The sequence below is a fragment of the Simochromis diagramma genome, unplaced genomic scaffold (assembly GCF_900408965.1).
Source record: "Simochromis diagramma unplaced genomic scaffold, fSimDia1.1 OVJJ01000753.1, whole genome shotgun sequence".
Lineage (NCBI taxonomy): Eukaryota > Metazoa > Chordata > Actinopteri > Cichliformes > Cichlidae > Simochromis > Simochromis diagramma.
The window spans coordinates 7,718,576-7,745,900 of NW_024387523.1; the positions used below are offsets into that span (position 1 = coordinate 7,718,576).

The following is a 27,325-nucleotide window of genomic DNA, read 5'->3' on the forward strand; positions in this document are numbered from 1 at the left end:
CCGCTTTCAAGACTAGCTTGAAAGTAGAAGGCCGTGTCAATAGCCTCTCCCATTCCTCGTGCCAGAGAAAGCACCACGGGTGTGTGTGTATGTGTGTAAACGCAAATATATTTATAAATAAATAATAATAATAAGAGGAAAAAATAATAATGGGTAATAAATCAACAAAACTCACTGCTGACGAGCAGTAGCTAGAGAAAAAATGTCCAGGCGCCGGACAAACTGCAGTGACTGATAAAACCCTTTTTAAGTGAAAACTAGAGATCAAAGTAGTTTAAAAAGGTTGGAAACAGACCTCAACGAATAGATATAAATATAAGAAGTACAAAAACAAAATAAATAAAGACAAAATTACATTAGAACTTATTTTTAATGTATTGAAACTAATAATAGGAAGGATAACAACCTGTAAACTTATATTAACAATGAAACATAGTTGGCAAGATGTTCATGCCCAGAATGTATAAAATAAATAAAAGGAAATAATTCACACGAAAACCTTTTAAATAAAATGGAGAGATGCATAAGGTACATTAAGGCTGTGTCATTGGTCAGCCAAGGAAAGTGTGTGAAAAAGTAAATGTCTCCAGCTTGGGAAAAGGTGAAGCTGCAGATCACCCGAAGCCCTTGATGGACACAAAATAAAATATAAAATATATAATAATAAATTGCTTGGTTCGATATGCAACAGAGAGAATGAATGTGACTGAAGGTTGGATCTGAGATGAGGAAAACAGAAGACTAGTCTAAAAAGTAGACACAAACCTGTTCAGAGAAGAAGCAAATTTGTACAGATTGGATGAATTCTAAGTTATCTGTTTGCTGAGTAAGATGATCCTAACTGTTAAATTGGCTCAGTAGTAGTGTAGTGATATACACTTTTATATACACTGATAAAATATTGTAATATACCAATGTTATTATATAGAAAGAAAAAGATGATAATAATAAGAAGTAACCTAGTCAGTTATGATGTGGGATGGACAATTGTTATGAAGTAGTCTGCATCAAGCTTAAGGTTTGCTCAAACTCAGTATAATGACATAGGAGATGAAGAAAATAAAGGAAATACCTAAACTACTTAGGTGCATAGAGGCACTTGACATGCTTGAAAACCTGTCATTTACCCTGGATAAAATATTACTGAGATATAGAGCACATCTATAGTAACAACTAATAAGCCAAACCCTGTAGACAACAGCTAAAGTTACAGGATTGTGAAGCTGAATTAAATATGTGGACACCGCTAAGTTGATGAGCATGTTACACATTTTCTTTTTTTTTTATTATTTATTTGTTTTTAGAGCAGAAGCTGCATAAAAGCCAACACATGCAGCTGTCTGTGAGCTCAGTTTTCCCTCACACGTCTGCTCTGTTTCAGTAGCAGCATTTTTTCTTTTTGGGTCCTGACTCGTGTATGTTTTCGGTTTTGTTTGATTATTTTATTTTGTTGATTTGGAAACAAATTTGTGACAATACTTGTAGACCATACTGACACATAGTGATTAGGCATATGATTTACAAATGCCCAGTTTTAGAATTGTGAGCAATTCAAAGTTTAAAAATATTTATATATATAAAACCCTAATTTCAAAGTTTGAAATATGTAAGATGTGTGAGATGTGTGAATTCTTTGAAAAACTAGAAATTATCTAAAAATGCCTCAAGTGAGAATGTAATGTTGCATCTATAGAGAAAAAAAAAAAAAAAAAATTCTTGCTGGAAGTGATCACCTTGCCAAAACAATTGGCACTTTGCAAATGTGCTGCACACCAAAAAGATAACTCAGAAATTACTAAAGGCAATAACTTTGCAGACCAAGCCTCAAAGAAGGCAGCACAGCAACATATACAGACCTTAATGTCTGAAACCTCAAAGTTAATACCACTTGAAGACTTAAAGATACTTAAAGATGAACAGAAAGCCGCATCTATCACAGAACAGAAGAAATGGTTAAAGTGTGGAGCACAGCTACAAAATGACTTAATGGTCTGTGATGGAAAACCTATATTACCAGAGTCATTACACAGGACAGAGGTTGTAGTGACACATGAGGTAAACACCTGTGTCAACAGGAGGGAGATATAGTATAGATAAACAATACAATACACACTATAAATTTTGAAACTTTAGCGAATAATTTGTAAGAACATGCCTATTCTGTCAAAAAAAACAAACAAAAAACAAAACAAAAACAAAACACAACTCACAAGGAAACTTAAGACCTAAGAGAGGCTAGTTTTCCATACAATCCACATGGATTTCATTGAACTTAACGAATGCCAAGCATCAAAATATGCTCTAGTAATTATAGATGTATTTTCAAAATGGCCCGAGTGCATTGGCCTAGTAAAAATGTGGATGAGAATAACACAAGGTTCTCAGAAACTTACACCTTTTGAAATCATCCACGGGAGAGCGTTTCCATTGCCAATTACCAGTGAGCCTATTAACAAATCAATAAGGGAAACTACCCTAGCAGAATGGATGACTAAGCTGTTTGAAAATAAAGAGATTGTGTTAAACAACAAACTGCCGAGTGATATCTCTCCAGTGTCTTGCAGGTTGCAACCAGGTGATTGGATCCTGATCAAAGTACTCCAGAGAAAGAATTGGAGTTCACCAAGGTGGGAGGGCCCATACCAAGTCCTACTTACCACACCCACCGCCTGCAAAATAGCAGAAAGACCATCTTGGATTCACCAAAGCCACTGTAAAAAAGTGAGTGACAATCCAGACGCTTAGACGCCGGCTCCCCTGACTTCTAGGTGATCTATTGGTGAAGGGAAGGGCTGATTGGGTATATCCCGCCCTTTTTTACTTCTCGCCAATAGTCTACTCATCAGAGGTCTAGGTGTGCCTGGTCATCATGAAGACACTTGTCCTCCTAGTGGCCAGCATTGCGCTCCTAGTGAGCCTACTAACACTCACCCAGATGAGAGGAAATAAACAACACCACCTGCAAAAAAGATGGACACATGACAATTCGCATCTGCGTGACCTGAACCAAGACCATAACCACCCATGGATGAACAACGCGTGGTATAGATATGTGTATGATAGAACACGCACCGACAACAGCACGGAATGCTATGTGTGTTCACATATGCCAACAACAGCCGTACACGCAACAATATATGGAAAGGCACCTGAACTTGACGAAGCGATGTGTGTGTTCAACAAAGCAACAACTGGCAATTGCACACGCAGAGATTTGATGGCAACAGGACTGACCCTAAAAGGTCAAAGCACAAAGAAAGAAGACCTAATTCCATAGTGTAGTGACACAGACGTCAAACGTGTCACGAAACCACTTTCACAACGACGGATCCTAATTGAACAGACAACCCCTTGTGCCTACAATCTGACGAACTGGAACTACACCTGCAACGAAAAACATTGGGTAAACGTCAAAGCCAACAACACAAAAAACAAATCATTCGCCATAGTTTTGCCGCCGGACATACAGCACCCAATGTGTTTCAACTTCTCTGATGGAAACAGGAAACTTGGACGAAACCGCAACTGCACACAGACACTTGACCTGACCCAATCCAAAGGAATACACACTTTCAAAAATGGAACTTTCTGGGTCCAGGGAGCCGCTTGGGCCTGCGGGCCTAAAACCTACTTCATGCTCCCACCGAACTCCACCGGTCTGTGTGCACCAGTACTAATTTCAGACCACACCTTCAAGATCACAGCAGAGACACGCACGTCAAGAGCAAAACGTGAAGTTGCTGAAGTCACTGAAGTAATGCCACATGACTCAATCTACGGATCAGATGTGCCCAAGAACTTCAAACTATGGACTGATGGTCAGAAAGTCCTCCACTCCTTGTTCCCTTGGGTGGGAGTTGGGAAAAGCATACTGAGGATCGAGACACTTGACTATCGATTTGGACTGTTCCTAAATGCTTCAATGAAAATCAACAAGGCGCAAAACGAAGAAATCGACGCAATACGCATTGTAGTGATGCAACACAGAGTCGCACTAGACATGATTCTAGCTGAAAAAGGAGGTTTGTGTGTATTGTTTGACACTACATGTTGTACATACATCCCAGACAACATACACTCACAAAACATGACCGACGCTTTGAACACCTTGAGAAAGATTAAAGATGCTGAACAACAAGACTATGTCACAAGCACTGATGATTGGTTGACATGGTTACTAGGTGGTTCATGGAAGTCCCTACTGATTAAAGGACTTGTTGGAATTGCATTTTTGCTTTTACTGTTATGTGTTTTCACAACATGTGTAGTACCCTGTCTGAAGAAAATGGTGTTAAACATGGTAACAACTTCTATCAATGCTTATGTGATGATGTCTCAAATGGAAGAAATTTTGAAAGAAGATCCATACAGTAATGTTTAGTTTAATTGAACACAGGACTGTTTTATGACGTTCAAACCGAAAATGTTTAGACAAGAGGTTATGAACTGAAAAAAAAAATAACAGTACTGTCATGTGAGAAATCTAAACAACAGGAGGGAATGTCAGAGTATTTTTGCTTTTAAAGGTTTTATTATTCATATAATAATCAGCTAAGAGTGTTTATATTTCTGTTCTGTACTCAACCAGCTGCATATTTTAATTGCTGGCTCCCTACTTTATAACGGAAACTGTTTGCCTTCACATTATCAGTCTTTGCCTTCACATTGTCACTGTTTGCCTTCACACTAGCAGGAAACCGCCACCCACAAGTAAGAAACAACCTTGTAGAGAACACGAAGTTTTTTGATAAACCACACCTGTTTTCTTGACAAGATAGGGATGATATTTCCTTTTTTGTATGCTTCATGATGTGTATAAATAAAGCCAGACTGCACCAAGGAGGTGTGTGAGTCTCTCCCTGAGTCTCTCACCCGTGCACGTTTAAAACTGCTCTAAGTGTCTGAGTGATATTTCATTGCATCTGAGTATTTGATAATAGAATATCTTTAACATGTATATTTTTAATTTGTTTTACTTAGTCACACTCCAGCCCAGTAGGTGAATCTGAGTGCTGGATTTCAAAGGCAATGAGAAAGATTTGCAAGCGGTTCGCGGAACCAATGTTGAGCAGCAGGTTTACCACGGACGTATCTAAGTTGCTGCACAACGGTTTCCTCGCGATTCTGGGTTGTGCATGTCCAATTGTGGAAAAAAAAAACCCAGGAACTTTTGACTTGATTTCTACGTGCTGTACATCAGTTGTCTTTTAACTTCACGGTTGGAGCAAGGCGGTTGTTTACTCAGTATATCGGTAAGTGGTCTAACTCAGCTACAAGAGGAAGCTAACTGGTGGAAGTGTAAGGTTAAATATGGAGCACAGAGAAAAGCAGGCAAGCTGATTATGATAATAAGGCAGTACCTGGACTGGTTTAATGTGTGCATAAAGTGTCCTAACGTAGGATTGGGAGCTGAATGGTCCTGTGAAGTGTTTAATTAGAAAGGTGTTAAAATGTTGCAGGAAGAGAGACTGTGATGGAAACAGCGGAGGAGGTGAACGTTTCGAAGAGGGCAGACGTGGCTGCAAAGGGTGAAGCTGCGATCAAACCAGAGTAAGATACCGTTAATAACTAAGAAAACTGTGGAAATCGCATTTTTATGTTTTTGCAGCAGATTTCAGCAGAGGGAAGCTGCAAATTGGAACAATCTTTCTCCAACTTTCAAAAGAGACAGCCATGAGTCAGGAGACGGAAGATAACGCCAGATTTTTATGATGAACTTAAGCCAGTTAGTAAGATGGGAGCAAGCATAGCTGAATAAATAACCATGTGTTTGAGTTTATGAAAGAACAAAGCAGACCATCTGACAAGGCACGTGACTATAAGGAGGCTGTCCACATCTGAACTTGTTAAGATGTTCGTGTGAATTTATGTGGAAAAAACTGTAGAAAGTGTCTACAAGAGATAATAACTCATTTAAACAACATAAAAAATATGACCCTGTAGGGGTGAAACAGGGGCTTTGCAATCCCCAGTGGTGTAGTAAGGACTTACTGCCTTTATTTTCAGCCTTCCTGCTGCTTTGTCTGATGAAGCAAAGAGTGTTACGCTGTCAGCAAAAAGGCTGTTGAAGGCCCTCAACTCTTTGCTTTCAGTGTTTCAGTGACCCGTGCTACAGGGTCTTACTAGTTTAGCATAATTTACTCCCATGATGCTCTTTTTTTCCCAGTGTGAATATAGTTCATACTAAAATGCTTTAGTGACACACAGACTGTTTTTACACATAATTTAAAACAAAATTTATCAGGGGGATTCTTTCATCATCTTCTTATGTTTGCAGATTCCTTACAACCAAAGACAAGTTTCATGGGTTGTTAGACTCAGAGTGGCAGGGCTCAAAAAGAGAGAAAGCCAGTGAAAGTGATGCAGTTGAGGATTCAAAGGAGACTTCTTTGGAGGAACCTGAACCTAAAAGGCTGAAACAAAATTTTGAGGGTAGACCAGATGGCAAGCGTCTTCGGGGACAGAATAAGTCAAGGCCGCACACAAAGCCCACAGCCTACGATGAAAAACGACTTTGTCACTCAATCATTCAGGTATGAAGCTCTGACTCTGCATTCAAAAAGGCTCTGTGCAATACATTTTGATCCATATAGTTATTTTTGTGACTTTCCCCCCCCATAAATTTAGAACAAAGAATGCCCCTTTGGAGCAAAGTGCTTCTTTGACCATGACATTGTCAAGTATATGGATTCTAAGCCTTCCGATATTGGGGAAACCTGTCACATCTATGAAACATTTGGAAAATGTGCCTACGGTTTGTCCTGCCGCTTCGCCAAGGCCCACACTACGCCTGACTTCAAATCCATGGAGAAGGCCGATCTGGTCAAGGTGTATGAAGGCAGGACTATGGTGAAGAACAACATGAGTAAGGAGCTCCAGGGTCGCCTGAGGAAGCGATCGGTGTCTTTCGAAAAGTCAGAAAAGTACCTGAAAACACTCTCAGACAACAAAGATAAAGGAGCACAGCAAGGCAACGGTAAGACGAGTGAAAAGGCTTTTTATAAAGAATGCTGCCATCACAAATTTTGCTCATGCTTTTTAGAAAGAAACAGATACTGAGTATGTCACTGAAGCCTCTTTTTCACTAGTACCCACTTGCCTCGGCTCGGCTCGACACGGTTTTGGTCGTTTTCCATTATAATTGAGTAACATCTATTGTGCGTGGGATTGTTATAGCAACGCAGCCAAAAGTCCAGTGATTTATAGCTTGTGATTTTCTATTTTTGTGAAGGGGACGTTCTCACGATTCATCAAGTGTCACCATTGATTGGCTTTTGACCAGCTCCCCCAGTTTTAGCAGATTAAATACACTCCTATTCTGTTTCTTTTAATCTGCACGTGTGTTGACCTGTTGCTACATACTCGTACATGCATTATCAATTTTAGTGTATCTTAATTTGTTCCTTTGTCTCACTCATGGGATCTATGTGCATCTGAATTTTCTGCTGATCCAGCTGGAGAAAAACAGCCTGTTTCTACTGAAGAGAAGGTAACCTTTTCTACTAACAGCATTCCCTCTTACTGACCACTCTGTCATTGAGCCTTATGTTTATTGCGTGTGTTTTTCATGTTTCTGACTAACTGTAGACCACCTCAGATAAACAGTCTGCTCCAGTGAAGACCGTCGGCCCGTTGACTGATGCAGATGTCATCAAGCTGCGCCCGTGTGAAAAGAAGCAGGTATATCTCTTCCAGTCGCTTTCCTCCAGAGTTTTCATGTCTGTTTAAACGATAAACAAGATGTTTTAATAAACTGTTCTAATCAGCAGACATCTGATACTCATATATATGTTTAGGGAATATTTACACGATTTAAATTACAGTGAAATTGCATTGCTTAATGCCTCTTTTTGCCTTTGTTCTTAAGGTGGATTTTCAAGACAAGCTCTATCTCGCCCCTCTAACAACTGTAAGTACCATCACACTGAAATCAGTATTGGAGTTAGTGGTAGTTGTGTTTTTTAATATATTTCTATCTTTAAATCCAGGAATGTAGCAAGTGCAATTAAATGAGGTCTGGATCTGATAAAGCAAGTATTTCTTTAATTTCTTCAGTGTGGAAATCTGCCTTTCCGTCGCGTGTGTAAGCGCTTTGGTGCAGACATCACATGTGGGGAGATGGCCATGTGTACAAACCTGCTGCAGGGCCACCAGTCTGAGTGGGCCCTCCTGAGGAGACACGAAAGTGAAGATGTGTTCGGTATTCAGGTGATGTTTAAAATCTTCTGAAGGATTCAGTCCTATAGAGGGCGTTGTTGGTAAGACGTCTGGATTTGTGTGAGAGTGCAAGGACTGTGATTTTTAAAGCCTGAATTGCGTCTCTAGGTGGAGGGCAGTTTCCCTGACACAATGACGAGGTGTGCAGAGCTCATCAACAACAACACTGAAGTTGATTTTGTGGACATCAACTCTGGGTGTCCCATTGATCTCGTATACAACAAGGTAAACTCTTAACTTGCCCCCCCAAATGCTCAGACCGTGACTTTTTTTTCTTTCATTTCCTAATAGACAAATTGAGACTTCCTATTTTGCAGTCAGATGCATTTTGTGTGTTTATACTACAGCACAAAGAGCACAGATACCAGCATTTGAGAGGAAGTGTTAAACATTAATATGACAGTCACTGACAGATGGCTTTTGTTTTTTCCCCATCAGGGCGGAGGCTGCGGCTTGATGACACGTACCAGAAAATTTGAACGAATAGTCAAAGGAATGAATTATGTAAGTATGACTTTTTGCCTATTGTATGGTAATGATGCAAGAAGGAGAGTTTTGTTGCTCTTGTGGATCATTGCAAAGTTACAGTTCAGTTCAATTTTATTTATATAGCACCCAATCACAAAAAACAGCTGTCTCAAGATGCTTTATATTTTAAGCACAGTATTTGAGGGAAAATCCCAATTCCCCCTCGATAAGCATTTGGCAACAGTGGGAAGAAAAACTTTATTAAATCCTGGCTCAGGGAAGGGCAGCCATGTGCTGTGACTATTTTAGGGTGAGGGGAAGAAGACAGGATAAAAGACACACAGCCTTCAGTTAAAGGCTGAATGAAAACATTTTTCTCCCTGTAGGTCCTTGATGTCCCTCTAACAGTCAAGATCCGCACCGGCGTTCAGGAAAAGTCTAACATAGCACACAAGCTCATCCCAGAGATGAAGAATTGGGGCGTCTCAATGATTACAGTAAGTAAAAGAGGAGCATGTTTGAGCAATGTGAAATCGTCCCTATGCCATAAATCAACATGATAAAAAGGAAATTTCATTTCTAGGTTTACAGAGTTGCCAGATGTAGCTGTAAGCATCCATAATTCTGAATCGGTATCATTTATGTAAATGTAAATATCCTATGGTGACGATTCATCCTTGAGATGTTATTCTGTTCGGTGATGTATAACATGTTTACATACGCCTCTCCTATTAAAAAACATTGACGCTGTGTTTTTCCTACAGTTGCATGGCAGATCCAGAGAGCAGAGATACACAAAGTTAGCCGATTGGGACTATATCACAACATGTGCAAAGCTGGCTAGCCCCATCCCACTTTTTGGTATGTGGATTTGTAAAGGTTACACAAAAAGACAAAAGCCTCCTGATGTTTAAACAGTTTCATGCATTTAGTTTGGCATTCTCTAGGTTGTAAAACCTTGCACAGAATGCAGTGTAGTGTTTTTATTGTACATGTTTTTATAGTACATATTAATCACGGGTGATTTGGTTTTATTTTTCTAGGTAACGGAGACATTTTGTCCTATGAGGATGCAATGAAAGCGAAAGAGACCGGAGTTTCTGGGATTATGATTGCAAGGTTAGTGTCATTTCCTTGCAGCGTAAAAAAAAATGATCGAAATGCCTTAAAAACAGATAAGATGACATCTGGAACTGATATGGTCTGCAGCCAGTGACTTTTGTTTTTAGATTTCACTTAAAACTTTTTCCATTATTAGAGTTCAAGTGTATTTGTTTACACTCACTGGCCATTCATTAGGTACACGTGTCCCACTGTTTAACACAAATATTTCAGACTGCTTCCAGTTGACAGCCAAAATTGCAATACAATACAAGACTGCTGCCTGCTCTGGTGAAACTCCACTTCTGCTAGAACATTTGGATCAAAGGTTTAGAATTAGGTATAAACAACATGGATCCATCCCGGGTTGTATCTGTGGTTCAGGCTGGTGGTGTAATGATGTGGGGGATATTTTCTTGGCACACTTTAGGGTTCTGGAACCAATTGAGCATCATTTACTGCCACAACCTAACAGACTTCACAGTAACTCCACAGTCATCAGATCTCAGTCCAACACAGCAGCTTCGGGATGTGTTGGAACACGAGAGTCACATCGTGGATGTGCAGCTGACAAATCTACAAGAACTGTGTGATGCTGTCATGTCAATATGGACCAAAATCTCTGATGAATGTTTCTAGTACCTTTTTGAATCTATGCCACAAAGATTTTATGTAGCTCTTAAGGCAAAATGGGGTCCAATCCAGTACTGGCAAGGTGAAACTAATAAAGTGGCCAAGAGTGTATTTTGCCTCAGTGAAGTCAAGAATCTTTTTAAGTTGTTTTAAAACCCAGCAGCAAATTTGTCAGAGCTCTTAAGGCTAATATGTGGGTGCCTTTTTCCATGTATAATTTTCAGTTGAAGTGTGGAAACATTGTTTCTCAGAGGAAAATACAAAGAAAACACTGACCACAAATTACTCCATAGGATGGAAGATCCTTATACATTATTTATGTATGTATGTATGTATGTATGTATTTATTTATTACCTTTTCTGGGTTCTCTATAGGGGTGCTCTCATTAAGCCTTGGATCTTCACTGAAATCAAGGAGAGCCGACACTGGGACATTTCGTCCAGTGAGCGACTGGACATCCTAAAGGACTTCAGCAACTTTGGCCTGGAGCACTGGGGCTCTGACACTAGGGGCGTGGAGAGGACACGCACCTTCTTGCTTGAGTGGCTCTCCTTCTTGTGCCGGTGGGCTACATCACATTTCAGAAATTTTGCATTTGTTCTTCTGTGAGCAATTCGATTCATATATTCTGTGCAATTAAGCTGTTTTAATATAATTTTAGGGTAACAGACTTATTTGTGGTCTTTTCCCATTAGTTTATGAGACTGGGGACATGTAATAGCTGAAAATGTGTGATAGACTATGTTGCATTCCACTGCATCTGACTCTCGCTGTTAAGTTTTCCAGTTTGCTGTGGTAAACGTTGCTTTCCTTCTCCCTCCATCTGTTCTCAGATATATTCCAGTGGGCCTGTTGGAGCGAGTGCCTCAGAAGATCAATGAGAGACCTCCGTACTACATGGGCAGGAACTATTTGGAGACACTGATGGCCAGTCAGAACGTGGAGGACTGGATCAGGATAAGGTGAGTACAAACATGCCTATTTTCTAGAATTACATTTCAAGATTGCACAAAATTAAGATTTTAAAAATGAAAAATGTAATAATGAGTGTCTTATGAATTGTTTTCTACTTTCTAGTGAAATGCTGCTTGGACCTGTACCCAAGAATTTTGAATTCTTGCCTAAGCATAAAGCCAACTCATATAAGTGATTTTCTTTTTTGTTCAACTATTAAAATCATCAAGATTTGTGGGTTTTTTCTTCTTTTTTCTAAATTGTTCAAGAGATCAAGCTCAAAGACAGAAGATATTTTATGTTTTAAGTGATAAAGACTCTAGAATAGTCTGTTTATTTGACCTGTGTTGCAGTAGAAACATACATCGGTTTTCATGTAATTGAGTGCAAATAAATGTTTCGCAACAACAAGATATTTGTGTCATTTTATTTTTCTATTGAAGGAAATTGTTTGATTTATTTGACCTTATTAAACAAACAAATACTGAACAGAGATAATCTGTCTGCATGAATTTTGTAAATATGTTTTGAAGTTCTATATTACCCTGGGTAAGCACAGTGATGATTCACTATGTAAAGTATTTTTTGGTTGGAAATATTTTGTTAAAATATGCAACAATAAAAAATAAAACAAAGAAAAGCAATAAGAGAACCTGAGCAAGAAGTGATAAATGATGTAATTAAGGCAAATAAAGAGGTTTTAAGGGAAGCTCGTTTTCTTCACTGGAAAAGTCAAACTTTTGGATTATTATCTTAAATTTGAGGTTTCAGTAAGAAAGTTGAGATTTTGAGATATTAACCCAACATTTGCATTTGGACTTTGCAATTTTCTTCCACAAGCTCAGACACAAATATTGTCATAGGCGGGGAAGAAACCACTTTCATCCCCGTTTCCTTATATATAAATAGAAGCTACTTTATTTAAAATATTTTGTAAGTCCAATTTTCTGGACTGCTTTAGTGCAGAGGTCATTTGATCTTTCTCAGCGCGCCCCACTAGTCCAGCTAGTCCACTTCTTAAACATGCCTGCGCCAAATTAAAACGAAAATAAACTAACATCAATCGAGAAAGATAAATTGTTGCGTTTTTGTTTACATCTAAGGTCTACGGCCACCACAGAGAAACTTTAAGTGATTTACAGATTTTTCATAGTATCTAAAAAGAAATTGCCATACCCTATATAATAAAATATTGGCCAGATTAATATAAATTAAATGAATAATAATTAAGGTTGAAAATAAATAAATAAACAGGCGAGTTTCCTTCCCGCCTGTAACGGGGCAGCAGGTGAAAAATCAGCAGCAGTCAGGTGCAATCAATTAAGCTGGAGCCAGTACTTGTAACGGGGCGCGAGGCTTCCTGCAGCTGCATGAGAGCTTTCACGTGAATGGCTGGGTGTAGGCTCGAGCTGCTGCTAGTCCTGACTTGGACTCTGCTGCCGGTGTCCGTCCGGGGGTGGGAGCGCATAAATGAAACTGAGCTTCGCAGTTTGTATGAGCCCGGAGAGAGGGGCGAACCACATGACCCTACAGGTAAACGGCAGGGAGACGGTTGGGCAGGTGTATTTATCAGGATTGGTCACTTACGACTTGTGGCTTCTAACAGCTTGTTGCCTGACGGCTAATTCTGACAATCTAAGATATAGATTTGAGAGGAATGAACATCATGCTTATTACGCTACACTTCTAGCTTTTCCTGCCCATATGAATGGGGTTTTTACCTGTTATCAGTGACCTAACAACGACCTCTGTTGTCCAGATTACAGTAGTGGCCTTGACCAGGGTGAAGCTAAAATTCTTGAAGATGTGGTCCTTGAAGCCGAAGGTGTTGCCAGCAGTGAAAACTTTGACTCCGATGTTGACTATGTTGACTATGATGACTTGGCCATAGATGATTCTAGACCCACGCACTATGGTGGTGGTGTGGACCGTGGGTTCCAGGTAAAATTTGAAGATGAGCCTCCAAGGAGCTGGCCAGGCAGTTGTAATCCAACTGCTGCTGATCTAGAAGTTGTTTGCAGTGAAAGTGGCTTCCAAATTACTCTGCCAACAGGACCTTTGAGTGAGGTTAAGGTGTTTGGTATGTACTTGGATTCGATTTTTAGATTTGTAATAGATTGAATTGCTCTGTCTGGTAAAACTTTGGCATGTACTTTCTCCAGGCTCTGGGGACAGTCTGCTGCCTATTGTTGGTGCGCCAGAAAACTGTGGTTATGAAGTGGATCCGCTGAAGAACACCTTAACTGTACCCTTCAATGGGTGCAATGTGGAGCGGCATGTAAGTTGCTTAAGAGTTTCTCCCTTGACTGTTTTGCTTAACAGGAAGTCATTAAACTTTATTTTACAATTTATTATAGGCGGATGGCTTCAGTCTACAGCTGTTGTACACCGATACACTTGGCCAGAGACGAGTGTCGACCACATCTTGCAACAAGTTTGATCCAGAAATGGTGCCACGTTCAGGTGGTGGGCCCTTGCCGTGTGTTAAACTGGTCAGAGATCCACAAGCACTGGTTCCACCACCTATGTTACCGGTTCCTCCAGTACCACAACCAGGATTGCCCCAACCAGCATTCCCTCAATCATCACCAACATTAAGACAACGTGAGTGGTTTGTAGAAGATGCTTTAACATTATTCAGATGAAATTAATTGTTTTTCCCTTTTTCAGATTGCAGCATCCCTGTGGGAGAGCAGGTGAGATGTGGTCATTATGGAATATCTGTCTCAGAATGTCGGGCCATGGGCTGTTGTGTGGATTTGCTAGCGTCTGTCTGCTACTACCCACTTGAAGGTAAGGCTAGTTTTTGACAGATGGTATAAATGTTGAATTTTTAATCCGTGAGACTTAAGTGGCTTTTTTCTATCCTTCCTGTAGAGTGCACAGTGGATCAACATTTTGTATTTGCCATTCGGTACAACTCTGCATCCATCCCTGTGGATCCTACCAGACTGATTGTTCCTGGAAATCCAGAGTGTAAACCAGCCATTGTTAACAACCAGGTCGCCATCTTTAAGTTCAAAGTTACAGAATGTGGAACCCATTCTTACGTAAGTTACCCCTCCACCAAAGCTGTTACTTGGCAAACTTTGTAGGAATGCTTTGACTTTTTGGCCGCAACCTGGTATATGTCCAAATCTGGAATAAGAATGCTTTGGTGCTTGACTTGGAGATGTTGGTATATGCTACTGCAGGACTAATTTTAATGAGCGGTCATGACCAGCTATCACCCTCATTTGCCACTGCAACGGCCTATACATTTTGCTGCTAAATGGCAGGCAGCAGTACGGGGGGGGCAGTACTGCTGACAGATTTGGGGGGGTTTATGCAGCTTAAACTGGAAGGGTGTCTCTAGTATGACATGTCTAAAGCTTGTTGACTGTCTGAACTCTTCCATGCGCCATCTGTCAGAATCAACTTTTAATCTAAACTGTCACTGGTATGAGGTTCTCCTAAAAGGTACAAAGGTTTTGAGACTTAAGCAGACACTTGGCTTTTAACATGCTGGCTTGTATTCTTGTAAATTGCACCTCAGTAAGTAAATCATCCAATGTAACTTGTTGACAGGATGTTGGTGAGGTGACAATATACCTGGCTGAAGTGCAGAGTATTGTTCTCGCTCTCAATCTAAAGTATGGTGTCATTACAAGAACTGATCCACTCAGGTTAGTGGCTTGTGCTAGATTTTAATATGCAAACACAAATCTAACAGACTGAGGGGCAGGGGCACATGGTGAGCAGTATGCTGTGTTCTAGACTGGCACGTGGTATTAATGGCTTATTTGATCTCTTGTAGATTTCTGATTGAGTGCCGCTATAACAAATGGGGCACTGCTCAATCAATGGCTAGTGTTGGCTACATGGTGAAGACCCCACCTTCCAGTATGCCTTCTTCAGTCATCTCTAACAGTTTATATGGTGTCGAGTTGAGAATTGCCAAAGGTTGGGCATTGTCTTTCCAACAAACTACAGTAAACAGGCTTGACAAACTCTGCTGGTGTGAAGACTGGCTAAATGCCTTCTGTTTCATCCCAACAGATGAGACTTATTCAAGTTTCTATGACCATCACCATCAGCCCTTGCGGCTGCTCCTCGGCCACCCTGTGTATCTTGAATTGCGCCTCAGCTCTCCTAACGCAGATGCAATAATTCTTGTGAATTACTGCCTGGCATATCCTCGTTCTGCAAAAAATGCTCTGGTGCTAATCTATGAAGGGTAAGCACGACCATCAACCTTTTAGAGCTTGAAGGTTGTCTTGAACTTCTGACTGAAAGTTCTGCTTGTCTGCAGGTGTGCCAATCCTCATGATCCACATGTGTCCATACTTAAAGTCAGCAATGTTCCTGGAGTGAATCATGAAAAACGCTTTATAGTGAGTGCCTTCCAGTTCATGGATCAAAGGACAAACAAGTACCTAAATGAAGAGGTGAGTTGGAGGAGTTAATGCTGGAACAGTTCCTAATTTACATGTGTTTAAAAAAAAAAAAAAAAAAAGGTTGTCTGGGTTCTAAGCAGAAAACTGTTTTTTAAAGTCAATGTTTGCCTTGGATATTGAAAGATTAACTTTGTTTTACTCGGTGTTCATTCCCTGCCAGATTTATTTCATGTGCTCTGCAGAAGTTTGTCTGCCAGCAGAAAAGAGATGTGATGAGCGGTGCTTTGATGGGAGGGTGAGTCTCTAAATCTTGGTGATAATTTGCAACTTGTTTAATGGTCTAATTAGATTCATTTTCTTCCAGGTTCAATAAGGATTTGATCTGGAAACTAACATTGTGATTTAACTAAGAAAATAAAGCCTTTTAATTCACTATGCATGGATCTTGTCATCATTAAGAACTGCAAGGTATAACTAGTGTGGACCTCAGGGTTTGGCATTTCAGATCCAGACATTGAAATGTTGTTTATTGAACTTATCAAGCACTAAAACATGACACAATTCAGTGATCAGCAATCAAAGACTGCGGTGCATGCTACACAATGGAAACATTGAGCAAACACATGAAATGAGATGATGGGAGCCTTTATTTGTCAGTTGCAGGTCTTTTGCCCACAACAGAGATGACAGACATTGCCGACTGTACATACAATACACAAACATCACATTGGAGAGACAGGCTAGGTAGCGAGGGGAAAAACATCGAAATGTGTAACACAAAAGGATAATACAGGAATGCACAGATATCAACACACCATAGCACAATAAACGCAGACAAGCAACATGGGAAAGAGTGCCAGTGTACATCTGATCTAGGCCCGCTGCAATCTTTTGACTGCACCTCCAACTGACCAGATGTCCACATCAGAGGGGAGGTAAGCGTTGGAGGTGGCGTTGGATCCGGGGTAGGGAGGGTGATGCGTCAGTGAGTGCTTATCAGTATGTGTGAGTGTCCATAGTTCAGCTGAGACGGTGTCCTTCGCCCTGCCAGGCTAAGTAAACAGTCTTCCAGCCAACCCAGGTGGCCTTGCATGGAATGGGAAGGAACAGACTAAACAGTCGTTATCAGGGTGTTTTGTTCAGCTCCGGCCTTGTAGCTGGCGCCGAGAGGGTATCCGCATGAAGTGTGTGGTTTTTTTTTTGGTTTTTTTTTTTTAATTTATTTTTTTTTAAAACTATAGTGCGAACAGCTCATATGAATTTCAAAGCAGTTCTACAGTCCAACACTGGTCCCGTTGGAGAGCCGTGAGCTTCGCCATACTTGCGTTCTGTGATGTTGTCATTTCTTGTGCTCAAGGAGCAGATTTCTGAGAACTCACGGCAGTGTGCCTCCCCGAGATGTTATTCCGGGCTAGCCCTTCCGAGATGTATCCAGTCAGATCTTATTCTGAGTATTCACAGCAGCCGTAGCCTCTCCAAGATCTTATCTGTGCTGACTTAATGAGCCCATTTTGAGAATCTCACGCCTCTCCCATCGTTCCAATCCCAGCGGGCAGCCTTGTGGGGGTTTGAACAGCCGGTTCCGCTTTCTTAATTCTTCGATAAGTCAGGGCCAAGCCAGCTCCGATCAGCAAGAACCCTGTTACCATGGTTCCGAATAGGTAGATATCTTCAGCACTCAGGCTCACTCAAGCCCAAACTTCTCGTTGAGAAAGGGGTGTCAATTGCATTTAGGGACCAGTTGATCCAATCCATAATTCCTTTTAGGTTTTAGAGAACAGACTGAGTGTTCCAGGGAAAATACAAAAACAAAACAAAACACGAGACTAGACAAGGACATAAGCAGGGATGATAAGGGAGAGGAGGAAAAAGTGCGTCCGCCTCCTCCGAGAGCCAAAGAAATATTGCGTCTAGGTAAAATGACCATAAGTTTAGTGCAATTTCAAGTGTAGTTTGCCATCATACTGCATAATGTACTCAAAGGGAACCTGGGTCTGTCCTGGGGCCTCATTCCAGTGGGATGTGCTAGAAATGCCTGAGCTGATTCTTTTAGTCATGGAGTAGTGGGTCTGAGCCCCCCACTGATGGGTGAACCCATCAGACTCTGTCCAAAGTTTGTCTTCATCTAAAACTTGTAAAAAGCAGGGTGTGGAGGAAGAGCTGTAAAGGCGGTGTGACCTTGGTTGATTAGCACTTAAATGTGATTTGATCACAATTCACTGTGTGAAATGTGAAGCTGCACCAGTGTTGGCCTGTCGCTGTCAAGTTACTGTCAATTCCTCAGATTCTCATTGTGCCAGACTGCAAAGCCATATTGATCACACAACCGGAAAATCATCTTGCAATCCAAATAAATACTTGATACAATGCCTTATGGTCATTGCTTCAGCTGTCAGTTTAAGACTTTAAAATTACTTGTACTTTTGAATAATTGTCTTTATAGATGTATACCTGGCAGACCCTTTTGATAATTCATTGGTGACATCCAAGTGGTCCCACAAATCTAAAGGAATCTGGCTTTTATCACTGTAGCCTCCCCTTTTCCCCCAGTGGTTGATGTTGGTTTCATAACACAAATTTAAAAGCTTCCCCTCTTTGGGCCTGTCATTTACATGTGGCTGCTTGTCATTAACATGCCTTATTTTTTTTTTTAAATAAAGTCCTCTTCAGAGCTTCCTGACATACACCCATCTTGCAAATCAGGTTAAAAGTATAAGCATCCATCAGTAAATGACCTAAAGCTATGTGCTGTTAACATTTAGACTACATCATTTGAGCTCCCCTATAAATTAGAAGTTTTCAGAGAGCTTGATCCATTTACAACATTGTAGGAGCCATATGAGTTGTTCCTTTTTTGGATTAAGAGGGTTGGTTAAAAATGCACACATTGTATTGGTGCACGGGTGTGGGGCGTGACTCATGGGTGTTAGGTGATAAATGTGGTTGCACTCACCTGTTCACTGCACCTGATGTTGAGCAGAAAGGTAGGTAGGGTGAGCATGAGGGGAAACCTTCTGTTGACCGCATCTTGAGTCATTTTGATGCAAATTTTTTATTTTTTATTTTTTTGCATGCAGCTTGAGTTTAGTGCACTAATTTATGCCATAGCCAGAGGCTGTAGTTTGGCATAGTAATTGGTGTAATGTTTGTAAGTTGCATTCGTTTGTTTGTGCAGTCTCTGCATTTGTATCATGTTTTGATCCCATGTTCTGATTTTGTATAGTGGACAGTGGAATTAAAGGAGCAAATAGTACAGAGGTCTATCTGTGTTTATTGTTGCGCGTCATCTGTGTCCTCATGTTTAGCCTGCAGCGACCGTTGGTTGGAAAAGCCGCAACAATAATTTTGTAAGAAATATTATATTTGTATGAATATGCATGTAAAGTCCTTTATACAAACCAGAGGAACTAAAAGTCCACCATACTTAAAATATTGAAAGCTTTTTTTTTTTTCCATGTGCCATACTGCTTAACATTGGAGTCCTTTCTTAAATATTTTTCTCTTTCAACTTCATTTCGTTAACTTGAACATGCAAAGAAACAGATGTGCAGCTATGTTTATGTGGTGTTGGTAGATAAAATAAAAAAAACAATTTTTTTTCCCCTCATTTTTAACAAACGGGAAAACGATTGAGAAGTAAATGTATTTTTTTTTTTCCCGATGAGACGCCCGTGACGAAGCAGCTTCCGATGACCCATAATTCTTTGCGCTTTGAAGCAGTTCATATGGTGGGTTGTTGTTTTTACCCTACGAGTTGAATCCTTTGGATTCCCCCCCCCCCCCCACAAAACAAGTAGCTTTTGTTGTTTTGCTTTTTTTTTTTTACTGCAGACCTCAGAGTTGTCCGTCGTTAGCAAATACAGGAAGTCTTTGTCAGGTGAGAAGGGCCCGGAGTCACATGTTTACATCAGCTGATCTGGAATAAAAACACAGTAAGTCTGTTTGACGAGACAGGTAGATTTTAATATTTCTCTTTGCAGTTTAGAAATGACCAAAGTATTTGGCTAGATCAGCTCTCGGTCACATTAACCCAGACGGTAGATATAACGGCAGTGACCCGTTACCTACCTTCCAGCATCCGCTTAGCTTAGCCAACTTAGTTTCGCTTCACTTGCCATTTTACCACCTCATTATTCGTGTTTCATAGCATGCTGTACAAAACCCGCTGGTACCAAGCCGAAAAAGGTTATATCCGCTTTAAAAAAAAAAAAGAACTATATTAACTATTACATCTAAGTCTCTGTGCCTATTTTGCATGGAAATATTCAGATTTAAGGTCTAGAGGAGTGGTCGTGCAACAACAAGGGCGAGTCCAAATTTCAGTGCACACCTGTGGAAAGTAACCTCCGTGTGTGCTGAAGTTTTCATGGCCTTCTTTCAGTTTCTCACTCAGTACGAAACGGTTTAATTGTTGTTTATGGCTTTCTTCACACAATTAAGTGATCTTTTCACGTCTACACATGTTATCAACCATAGTCTACCTAACTGTTGTTTTAATACTAATAAATAATAAACTATTATCTTTTGTGCAGCTCGATTATGTTTGGTCGCCACACAACTCTAAGCTGTTAAGACATGAGATGATATTTTCTATGATAAGTACATTTAGTTTAAACAGTACTTTAAATGCAGTTACTCAGCGAGTGAGGCATTTTACAGTAAAGTTCAACTACCTTAATTAATTTACTGCATCAGCATGTGGCTTTTAGGTTATCTGATAAGTGTAGAAGCAGGGACCAGAAGGCACAGAACTGAGCATTATCCTTTACTGTGTCAGTTGTTGTAACTTTGTACTATGAGCCTCACATTTCTTGACATTTTCTTGCTGTTTTGTTCTGAAAGCCTGGTGTTAAAGTGCTGATCAGCTGCAGCTGTAGATCTGAGAAATTATGATGTGAAACAAGCTTAAGTCTCATGACCTAATGTGCAGGATGGGAGCTGCAAATTCAGCAGCAGTCAGCAAATTTGCAGGAAGGCGTGGTCTTTGTCCTCTCATAAGATTGCACAAACCCAGAGGTGGACTCACACCAGTCTGCTTGTTTAACCCTCAGATCCCATTGCTGGCACAAAATGTCTCATCTCACAGAACTTTTCAAGTATGTGGACGACCACCAGGACCTGTATGTGCAGGTAAGATTACTCAGGAAAAATATAATAGTTATGCTGGACTCAATGTAAGACCTCTTGGCTGTTTAATCATTGTATGGTTGTCATTTGATTTAATGGTTTATTGAGCTAACTTTAAACTGGGCAGCATTGTAACTCATTCACTTAAGCTGGCGCTATAGTAGATGCCAACTGTAAAACCAGATATTATAACTGCTGCTTTAGTCAAATTTTGTAGAAGGTCTGATGTCCTAAGAATAACTCATTGTGGCTCTTTTTTGAGCATGACGAAAGTGCCTAAAACACCTATTTTAATTTAAATCCCTTTTTCATAATTGTCCTCAGCGCCTGGCTGAGTGGGTGGGTGTCCAGAGTGTGTCTGCTTGGCCTGAGAAGCGCGGGGAGATCAAAAAAATGATGGAGATGGCAGCCAAGGACATCGAGAGGCTGGGAGGGACTGTGGAGTTGGTGGACGTTGGCAAGCAGAAGGTCTTGCACTAGTTACATTTCTTAATGCATTAATGATTTGTATATTGTGTTATCTTTTCTACGGTACTTAAATTTCACCATAAATCATTATTCATGCAGCTTCCCTCAGGAGAGGAGATCCCCCTGCCTCCTATCATTCTGGGGCAGTTAGGATCAGACCCAGCCAAGAAGACTGTGTGTATTTACGGGCACCTTGATGTTCAGCCAGCAAACATCGATGATGGCTGGGACACAGAGCCTTTCACTCTGGTGGAGAAAGACGGTAAGAGGAGAATACTTTTGGCCTGCGTCCTGCACAAAACAACCCTGGAGCTGTTTCTGAGCTGGAAAGTTATGCGAGTAACTGAAGTCAGCTGGAACGCGCTTTGGGCTTGTAAAAATAGATGAGAATTAAAACTTTAAGGATACTGTATCCAGCTGTTTGTAAGTTACACCGGGTAGTTTTTGGTTTAGCAAAGTTATAATATCAAATATGACTGAAAAATGAGCTACCGTACTGTCCTGTAGATAGAATAGATGGCAAAACTAAAAGAAGAAGACGAACTAATTTTCTAAGATGAATAAAGCTGGTCAATTACTATGAAAACAACAAAATAATGAGGACAGAGTGCTTTAGTGGTCTTAAATGAACAGATTACAGAAAACAAAAACAAATCCAGTCAGCAGGTAGGTAGTGCAAGATGAGAATGCTATATGGCACTATAACTAAGAGAAAGCGTGCCATCAACAAGCTAAACTATGTAGACTACGAATGTGTCTGACATGCAAAGATGAGTAGCACAAAACAAGTCACAGGATTGTCTTGAGAGCTTGAAAAAACAAGGCAGTTGGCCTTTAAGTTTGCAAAGGCATTTCACCTCTCATCCAAGAGGCTCCTTCAGTTCTAAAAACAAATGGCTGTGTGTCCCAGGTATTTAACCCTTAGTTGGTGTTATTCCCTTTCAAGATGGCCCTGAGACGCGTTGATCATGTCATCACCTGATATGAGGGCTCACCTTGGCTCATGTCATTACAATCACTTGGTCATTACAATGACTGGAGATTAGTCGCAAAACCACCTTTCCTCTGCTCAAAAACCATCGTAGGAACAGAGGTGGTGGATTACAACACCAGCTGTCAGCCACCTCCAGTGCAGGCCTGAGACCCGATCCCAGGTGCTTCAACCCACATTCACACCTGGCTTTAGGCGATCTCAACAGGCCTCATCGTGGTGTATGGCAGGGGTGGTGCAAGGACAGGGGTCGTCTCGCGACAACATCAATAACATCAAACTCTCTCTTTGGTGTTTAGATTGGTTGAACTATATTTGAATGTTCTTCAAGCTTTAATCAGCTTTCTACTTGCAGTAACAGCTAGCAGCATGTTTCCAAAGTCCAGCCTAGTTAGCTCATCTTTTGTTAGAGCTGCAGTCTTCTCAGGCCAAGTCGAACCCATAAAGTTATTAATAGAAGCTTTTGGAACAGACTCAGCTTGTGAAAAGGCAAAATGGCTCAAGTGAGGCGTTCTTTAGATGTTCTGTGTGTTGTATTATTACGACATATATCTGGATTTAAGCAGACATGGATGGATGTTAAAGAGCTTTTTGCTTCCTTAAAGTTCTGGTTTGTTGGACTCAGCACGCGTGATCTTGTGTGTTTTGAGTCAGCTGACACAAAATGCCACATCCTCTTCCCCCTGTCTCATTCCTGCCTGCTCAGCTGTGTTAGTGCTGCTTATGTCACATTTTACAAAAACTTGCTGCAGACCTTTTTAAAAAAACCATGAACAAGGGTTTCATATTGTTACACATAACCTTAGTCATGATTTAAACAAGCTTAAAATGGAGCACTGTCGTCTGCTGACTACGTAATAAACATAACCTTAGTATCATTTTTCAACTCCACTATCTTCTCATTAGAACCTTGAAACTGAAATAAAGTTTTCTTTTTGTAGGTAAGCTCTATGGACGAGGATCTACTGATGACAAGGGTCCAGTGTTGGCCTGGTTTAACTGTATTGAAGCGTATCAGAAGATCGGAAAGGTACAGTTACTGCCAACAAAAGGTGTTTCAAGTTCAGATAGTTGAAAGATGATATGATATTTTAGCGTTTCATAAAAAGAAAACCCTGTTTGAACAGTGACTTGAAACGCTTGAAATTACTGACAGGAGTATATTGAGGTGTGATGGTTTATTTCAGAATCTGTAAACATTGATAATACTTAGAATATTATCAAGGTTTTTGTTTTGTTATTGTACAGCGATGATAAAGCAGAATAGCTACTATATAGCACTGTATTCTAAAATGATATGTGGGTCATTCATATCACACATAAGATCAATTATATGCTTAGTTTGGACTCATGCTCAGTTTTATTATTAAAACTTATTGTGAGAAATGTAAAACCTGTGTAATATTAAGTATTAGTAAGTGTATTTTTGGGTAATTTTTTTTTGTATTTGATTTATTAATGTGCATAATTAGAAATAAGGTGATTAAAAACAAAGCCTTGCAACATGGAACAGCTAAGTACACGGCTGCATTTCCAAACTGATTAATCGTCATTCTTAGAAATGGATTATCTCTGTGTTAAAGTACAACACTGATTTGCAGATCACTTGTTGATCGCTTCAGAGCTGTCAGCAGTAAATGTCTTGGTCAAAGGTCCCGGGGTAGGATTGTCTTACGCAGGAATCACTTAATGTTTATACTGAAGCACATCGTCTTTGCTTTTTCCTGAATTGTACTGAACTGTACTTTAAAGCGTTAAAGGAAAGTTCACGCGTAGCAAAGGCTGGAGATAAAAGATCAACAGTCAGCATGTGCAGGGAGTCAAAATTAAAAATATGAGATTAATCAACCATTTTATCTTTAGAAAATGAGAAAAACAGATTCACAATGAGCCTGAATTTAAACTTGAACCAGTGACCAAATTTTAGTCTGCTGATATATTTTTTCTTTCTTATGCATCTCTCTTCTTGTTGCAGGACCTTCCCATCAACATCAAATTCTGCTTCGAGGGGATGGAGGAATCTGGATCTGAGGGTCTGGATGATCTTGTGTTTTCTAGAAAGGACACTTTCTTTAAAGACGTGGACTACGTCTGCATCTCTGACAACTACTGGCTGGGCAAGAGCAAACCCTGCATCACCTACGGCCTGAGAGGAATCTGTTATTTCTTCATTGAGGTGAAGTCCTGTTGGATTACTGTTGGTGGGGAGAGACACAATCTGTGTATTTTAAAATAATGTTTTGCATTCCAACCTCAAGGTGGAGTGTGGTGGAAAGGACTTGCACTCAGGGGTGTTTGGTGGCTCTGTTCATGAGGCCATGACCGACCTCATCGCACTTATGGGCAAGTGAAGCTGATAATTGTGATTTCTAGTCTCACACACCTTATTTTACAGCAGTTTAAAGTTTTAATCATGTGTTTGTGACTTCCTGCACAGGCTCCCTTGTTGACAAAAGGGGTAAGATTTTGGTTCCTGGGATCTATGACAGTGTGGCGCCTCTGACAGCAGAGGAGCAAAAGCTGTACGAGAAGATAGACTTTGACTTGGATGAGTACTGTAAAGATGTGGGGGTTGACCAGCTGCTGCATGACACAAAGGCAAAGAAATTATTTATGTTGTTCGCATCACTCATTGGTGGAAATGTGCTGTTTAATTTTGGGTCATCCACATTTTTGAACCTAGTGTTCTTTATTTCTTCCACCATAGGAGCAAATCCTCATGCACCGTTGGAGATATCCTTCTCTTTCCCTTCATGGTATTGAGGGGGCTTTCTCTGAAGCAGGAGCCAAGACGGTTATTCCTCGCAAGGTCATCGGCAAGTTTTCCATCCGCCTTGTGCCTGACATGGATCCCAAAGTTGTGGAGAAGCAGGTAAACACTGTGATAGGTCACAATGATGGCATACAACACTCACCTAAACAATGTAGCAGAAGTCGCTCTGTATCTCTGCCACTTATTGGTAGTTTGTTGCTCAGATGATTTGCTTAGCCATGCATTGGTTTTTTTTTTTTTTTTTTATTAAGAAGTGTGTAAAAGAAATTGCAGTGTATGAAAATGAGAAATATTATGAATATATTAAATTATGAAGTAAAAAAAAAAAAAAGTGGAGTGATTTAATTTGAATGAAGGTAACTTTATTTAGACAGAAAACCAATGTCACAGGTCATAAAATACACAGGAATTATAATATACCTGCATAAAATTAGGAAAACCAATCAATCAAGTGAGTTTCTTTTGCCTCACCTAATACAGTTCAACCCTTTGCACTCATAATGAGCACCAGGTTGTTTCTGCATAAAAGCTCCAACAAGTTATCGTCCCCTCTTCAAGGTCGTCGATCATCTGCAGAAGAAGTTTGCTGAACTGGGAAGCCCCAATAAACTGAAAGTGAACATGGGCCACGGGGCCAAAGCCTGGGTCTCAGACTTCAACCACCCACACTACATGGCAGGGAGAAAGGCCATGAAGACAGGTACAAGGGACTTAATGATAAAAGCTGTTAGATCAAAGAGGGAGTTCACTCAATCTCACGCATTTCTGTTATCTTGATACAAAGTCGAAATCAGTTCTGTGTTTATTGTATTACAAAAGTGTAAAACACTTCCTCCTGCTATAATACAACTGACTTTCTTACAGTTTACATTGCAATGCTTTTTCTTTAAGAGAAATCAAATATTTCGTCATGTTTCAGCTCCTGTCCTCGGGCAGATGTTTCAGGACATTAAAAACAAAGACAAGCAAATTTATTATCCAAAAGCCCTGTACATATTGTGGCGAGCTCAGACAAGGAGGAGACAGAGACCTGCTATTCCTGCCTTAGCCGAAATGCTAAGCTACAGGGAGGACAGCCTTTTATTACGAACGCCCATTCACACACCACAGCAGTGAGAGGTGGTAAACGGGCACAGCCGTCTAACTCACGGTGCTCCGCTAGCCACACAGAACACACAGCAGCATTAATGTTGCACACTAACACAAAAATGGTGAATCAACACCTGATAACTCTAACTGCTGTTATAACACTAAAACTTAGAACACGTTAACATCAGCTATACAGCAAAGTCCATAAGTCCTCGGGCCAGTGGCCCCTCCCATAGACCAATGAAATATCTTTATAAGCTTTTCTGTTATATGCATATTTTTGTGGACATTTTTCACGTATTTTCACTGATAGGATTATACCCAGTTTTGATGTGAAAACAAAAATATTATTATTATTATTAAAATTGTTATTGCTTTTTGCCTTGTTTTTTCCTCCTCGTTGTACTGTAGTCTTCGGGGTCGAGCCTGATCTGACTCGCGAGGGCGGCAGCATCCCGGTCACCCTGACCTTCCAGGAGGCCACAGGCCGTAATGTCATGCTGCTTCCTGTAGGGTCCTCTGATGATGGAGCTCACTCTCAGAATGAAAAGATCAACAGGTTGGTCACAGCTCACACCGTTTCACTTCTTTTGAAATGTGGAACAAGTAGGAACTATTGATAAAATGGATGAAATATTGCAGTAAAAGAAGAGGATCATGTTTGTCATCTCCAGATTACTTCTGTGCTAAACAGGTAAAGTGAGTTTTTTAATTATAAACCGTTGTCATAGCTTTATTTCTTCATTTTCAGATCAAACTACATTCAGGGAGTCAAGCTGCTGGGAGCATACTTCCATGAGGTCTCTCTGCTGGAGTGATTTGATGGTGTCTCATAATGACAGGTGTAATATATGCTCATCCTTCATTCCAGTACATAAACTTAACCTAAACTGTAATTACCTTTCACAATGAACGGTTTTATACACCCTGCTGATAATAAAAGTGTTTTTCGTACTTTGTTTGAATTGTCCTCTTTTGTCTTTGTTCTTTTCAGGATGTAACAAGATTTACTTTTGATGCAGTGCACTGCTTAGCATGTGGGTCATAACTCACAATAATACTGCCAGGTCTCTCTTGGAAATGAGATTTTTAATCTCAATAAGATTTTTACCTGGATAAATAAAGGA

General features: G+C 40.3%; 3 protein-coding genes across 7 annotated transcripts; all 3 read left to right on the forward strand.

The window, feature by feature from the left end:
• The first annotated feature begins 1,369 nt into the window (after positions 1 to 1,369).
• Positions 1,370 to 27,157, forward strand: LOC120726572 (cytosolic non-specific dipeptidase-like). 5 transcript variants are annotated; one of them, XM_040020241.1, is made up of 14 exons: positions 1,370 to 1,374; positions 6,814 to 6,822; positions 18,731 to 18,734; positions 20,802 to 20,880; positions 21,202 to 21,345; positions 21,445 to 21,607; positions 23,278 to 23,366; positions 24,312 to 24,512; positions 24,595 to 24,679; positions 24,774 to 24,934; positions 25,044 to 25,208; positions 25,668 to 25,809; positions 26,610 to 26,757; positions 26,950 to 27,157. In XM_040020241.1, exons 4-14 carry the CDS (start codon positions 20,821 to 20,823, stop codon positions 27,014 to 27,016), a joined length of 1,425 nt encoding a protein of 474 aa, XP_039876175.1. In that variant the 5' UTR covers positions 1,370 to 1,374; positions 6,814 to 6,822; positions 18,731 to 18,734; positions 20,802 to 20,820; the 3' UTR covers positions 27,017 to 27,157. The 5 variants fall into 5 exon arrangements, with proteins under 5 accessions (XP_039876175.1, XP_039876170.1, XP_039876172.1 ...); XM_040020238.1 differs by lacking the exons at positions 1,370 to 1,374; positions 6,814 to 6,822; positions 18,731 to 18,734 and adding exons at positions 19,460 to 19,478; positions 19,582 to 19,682; XM_040020236.1 differs by lacking the exons at positions 1,370 to 1,374; positions 6,814 to 6,822; positions 18,731 to 18,734 and adding an exon at positions 19,072 to 19,097.
• On the forward strand, positions 5,046 to 11,787 carry dus3l (dihydrouridine synthase 3-like (S. cerevisiae)). The gene is made up of 16 exons (XM_040020232.1): positions 5,046 to 5,252; positions 5,460 to 5,550; positions 6,278 to 6,533; positions 6,628 to 6,976; positions 7,455 to 7,489; positions 7,588 to 7,680; positions 7,868 to 7,909; positions 8,056 to 8,208; positions 8,326 to 8,442; positions 8,656 to 8,721; positions 9,072 to 9,182; positions 9,450 to 9,546; positions 9,729 to 9,804; positions 10,795 to 10,983; positions 11,254 to 11,382; positions 11,498 to 11,787. Exons 2-16 carry the CDS (start codon positions 5,474 to 5,476, stop codon positions 11,568 to 11,570), a joined length of 1,863 nt encoding a protein of 620 aa, XP_039876166.1. The 5' UTR covers positions 5,046 to 5,252; positions 5,460 to 5,473; the 3' UTR covers positions 11,571 to 11,787.
• On the forward strand, positions 12,731 to 16,160 carry LOC120726568 (zona pellucida sperm-binding protein 4-like). The gene is made up of 12 exons (XM_040020233.1): positions 12,731 to 12,907; positions 13,134 to 13,454; positions 13,537 to 13,652; positions 13,732 to 13,978; positions 14,045 to 14,167; positions 14,252 to 14,424; positions 14,942 to 15,039; positions 15,171 to 15,316; positions 15,413 to 15,590; positions 15,666 to 15,801; positions 15,971 to 16,045; positions 16,115 to 16,160. Exons 1-12 carry the CDS (start codon positions 12,763 to 12,765, stop codon positions 16,121 to 16,123), a joined length of 1,767 nt encoding a protein of 588 aa, XP_039876167.1. The 5' UTR covers positions 12,731 to 12,762; the 3' UTR covers positions 16,124 to 16,160.
• Positions 27,158 to 27,325: the final 168 nt, after the last annotated feature.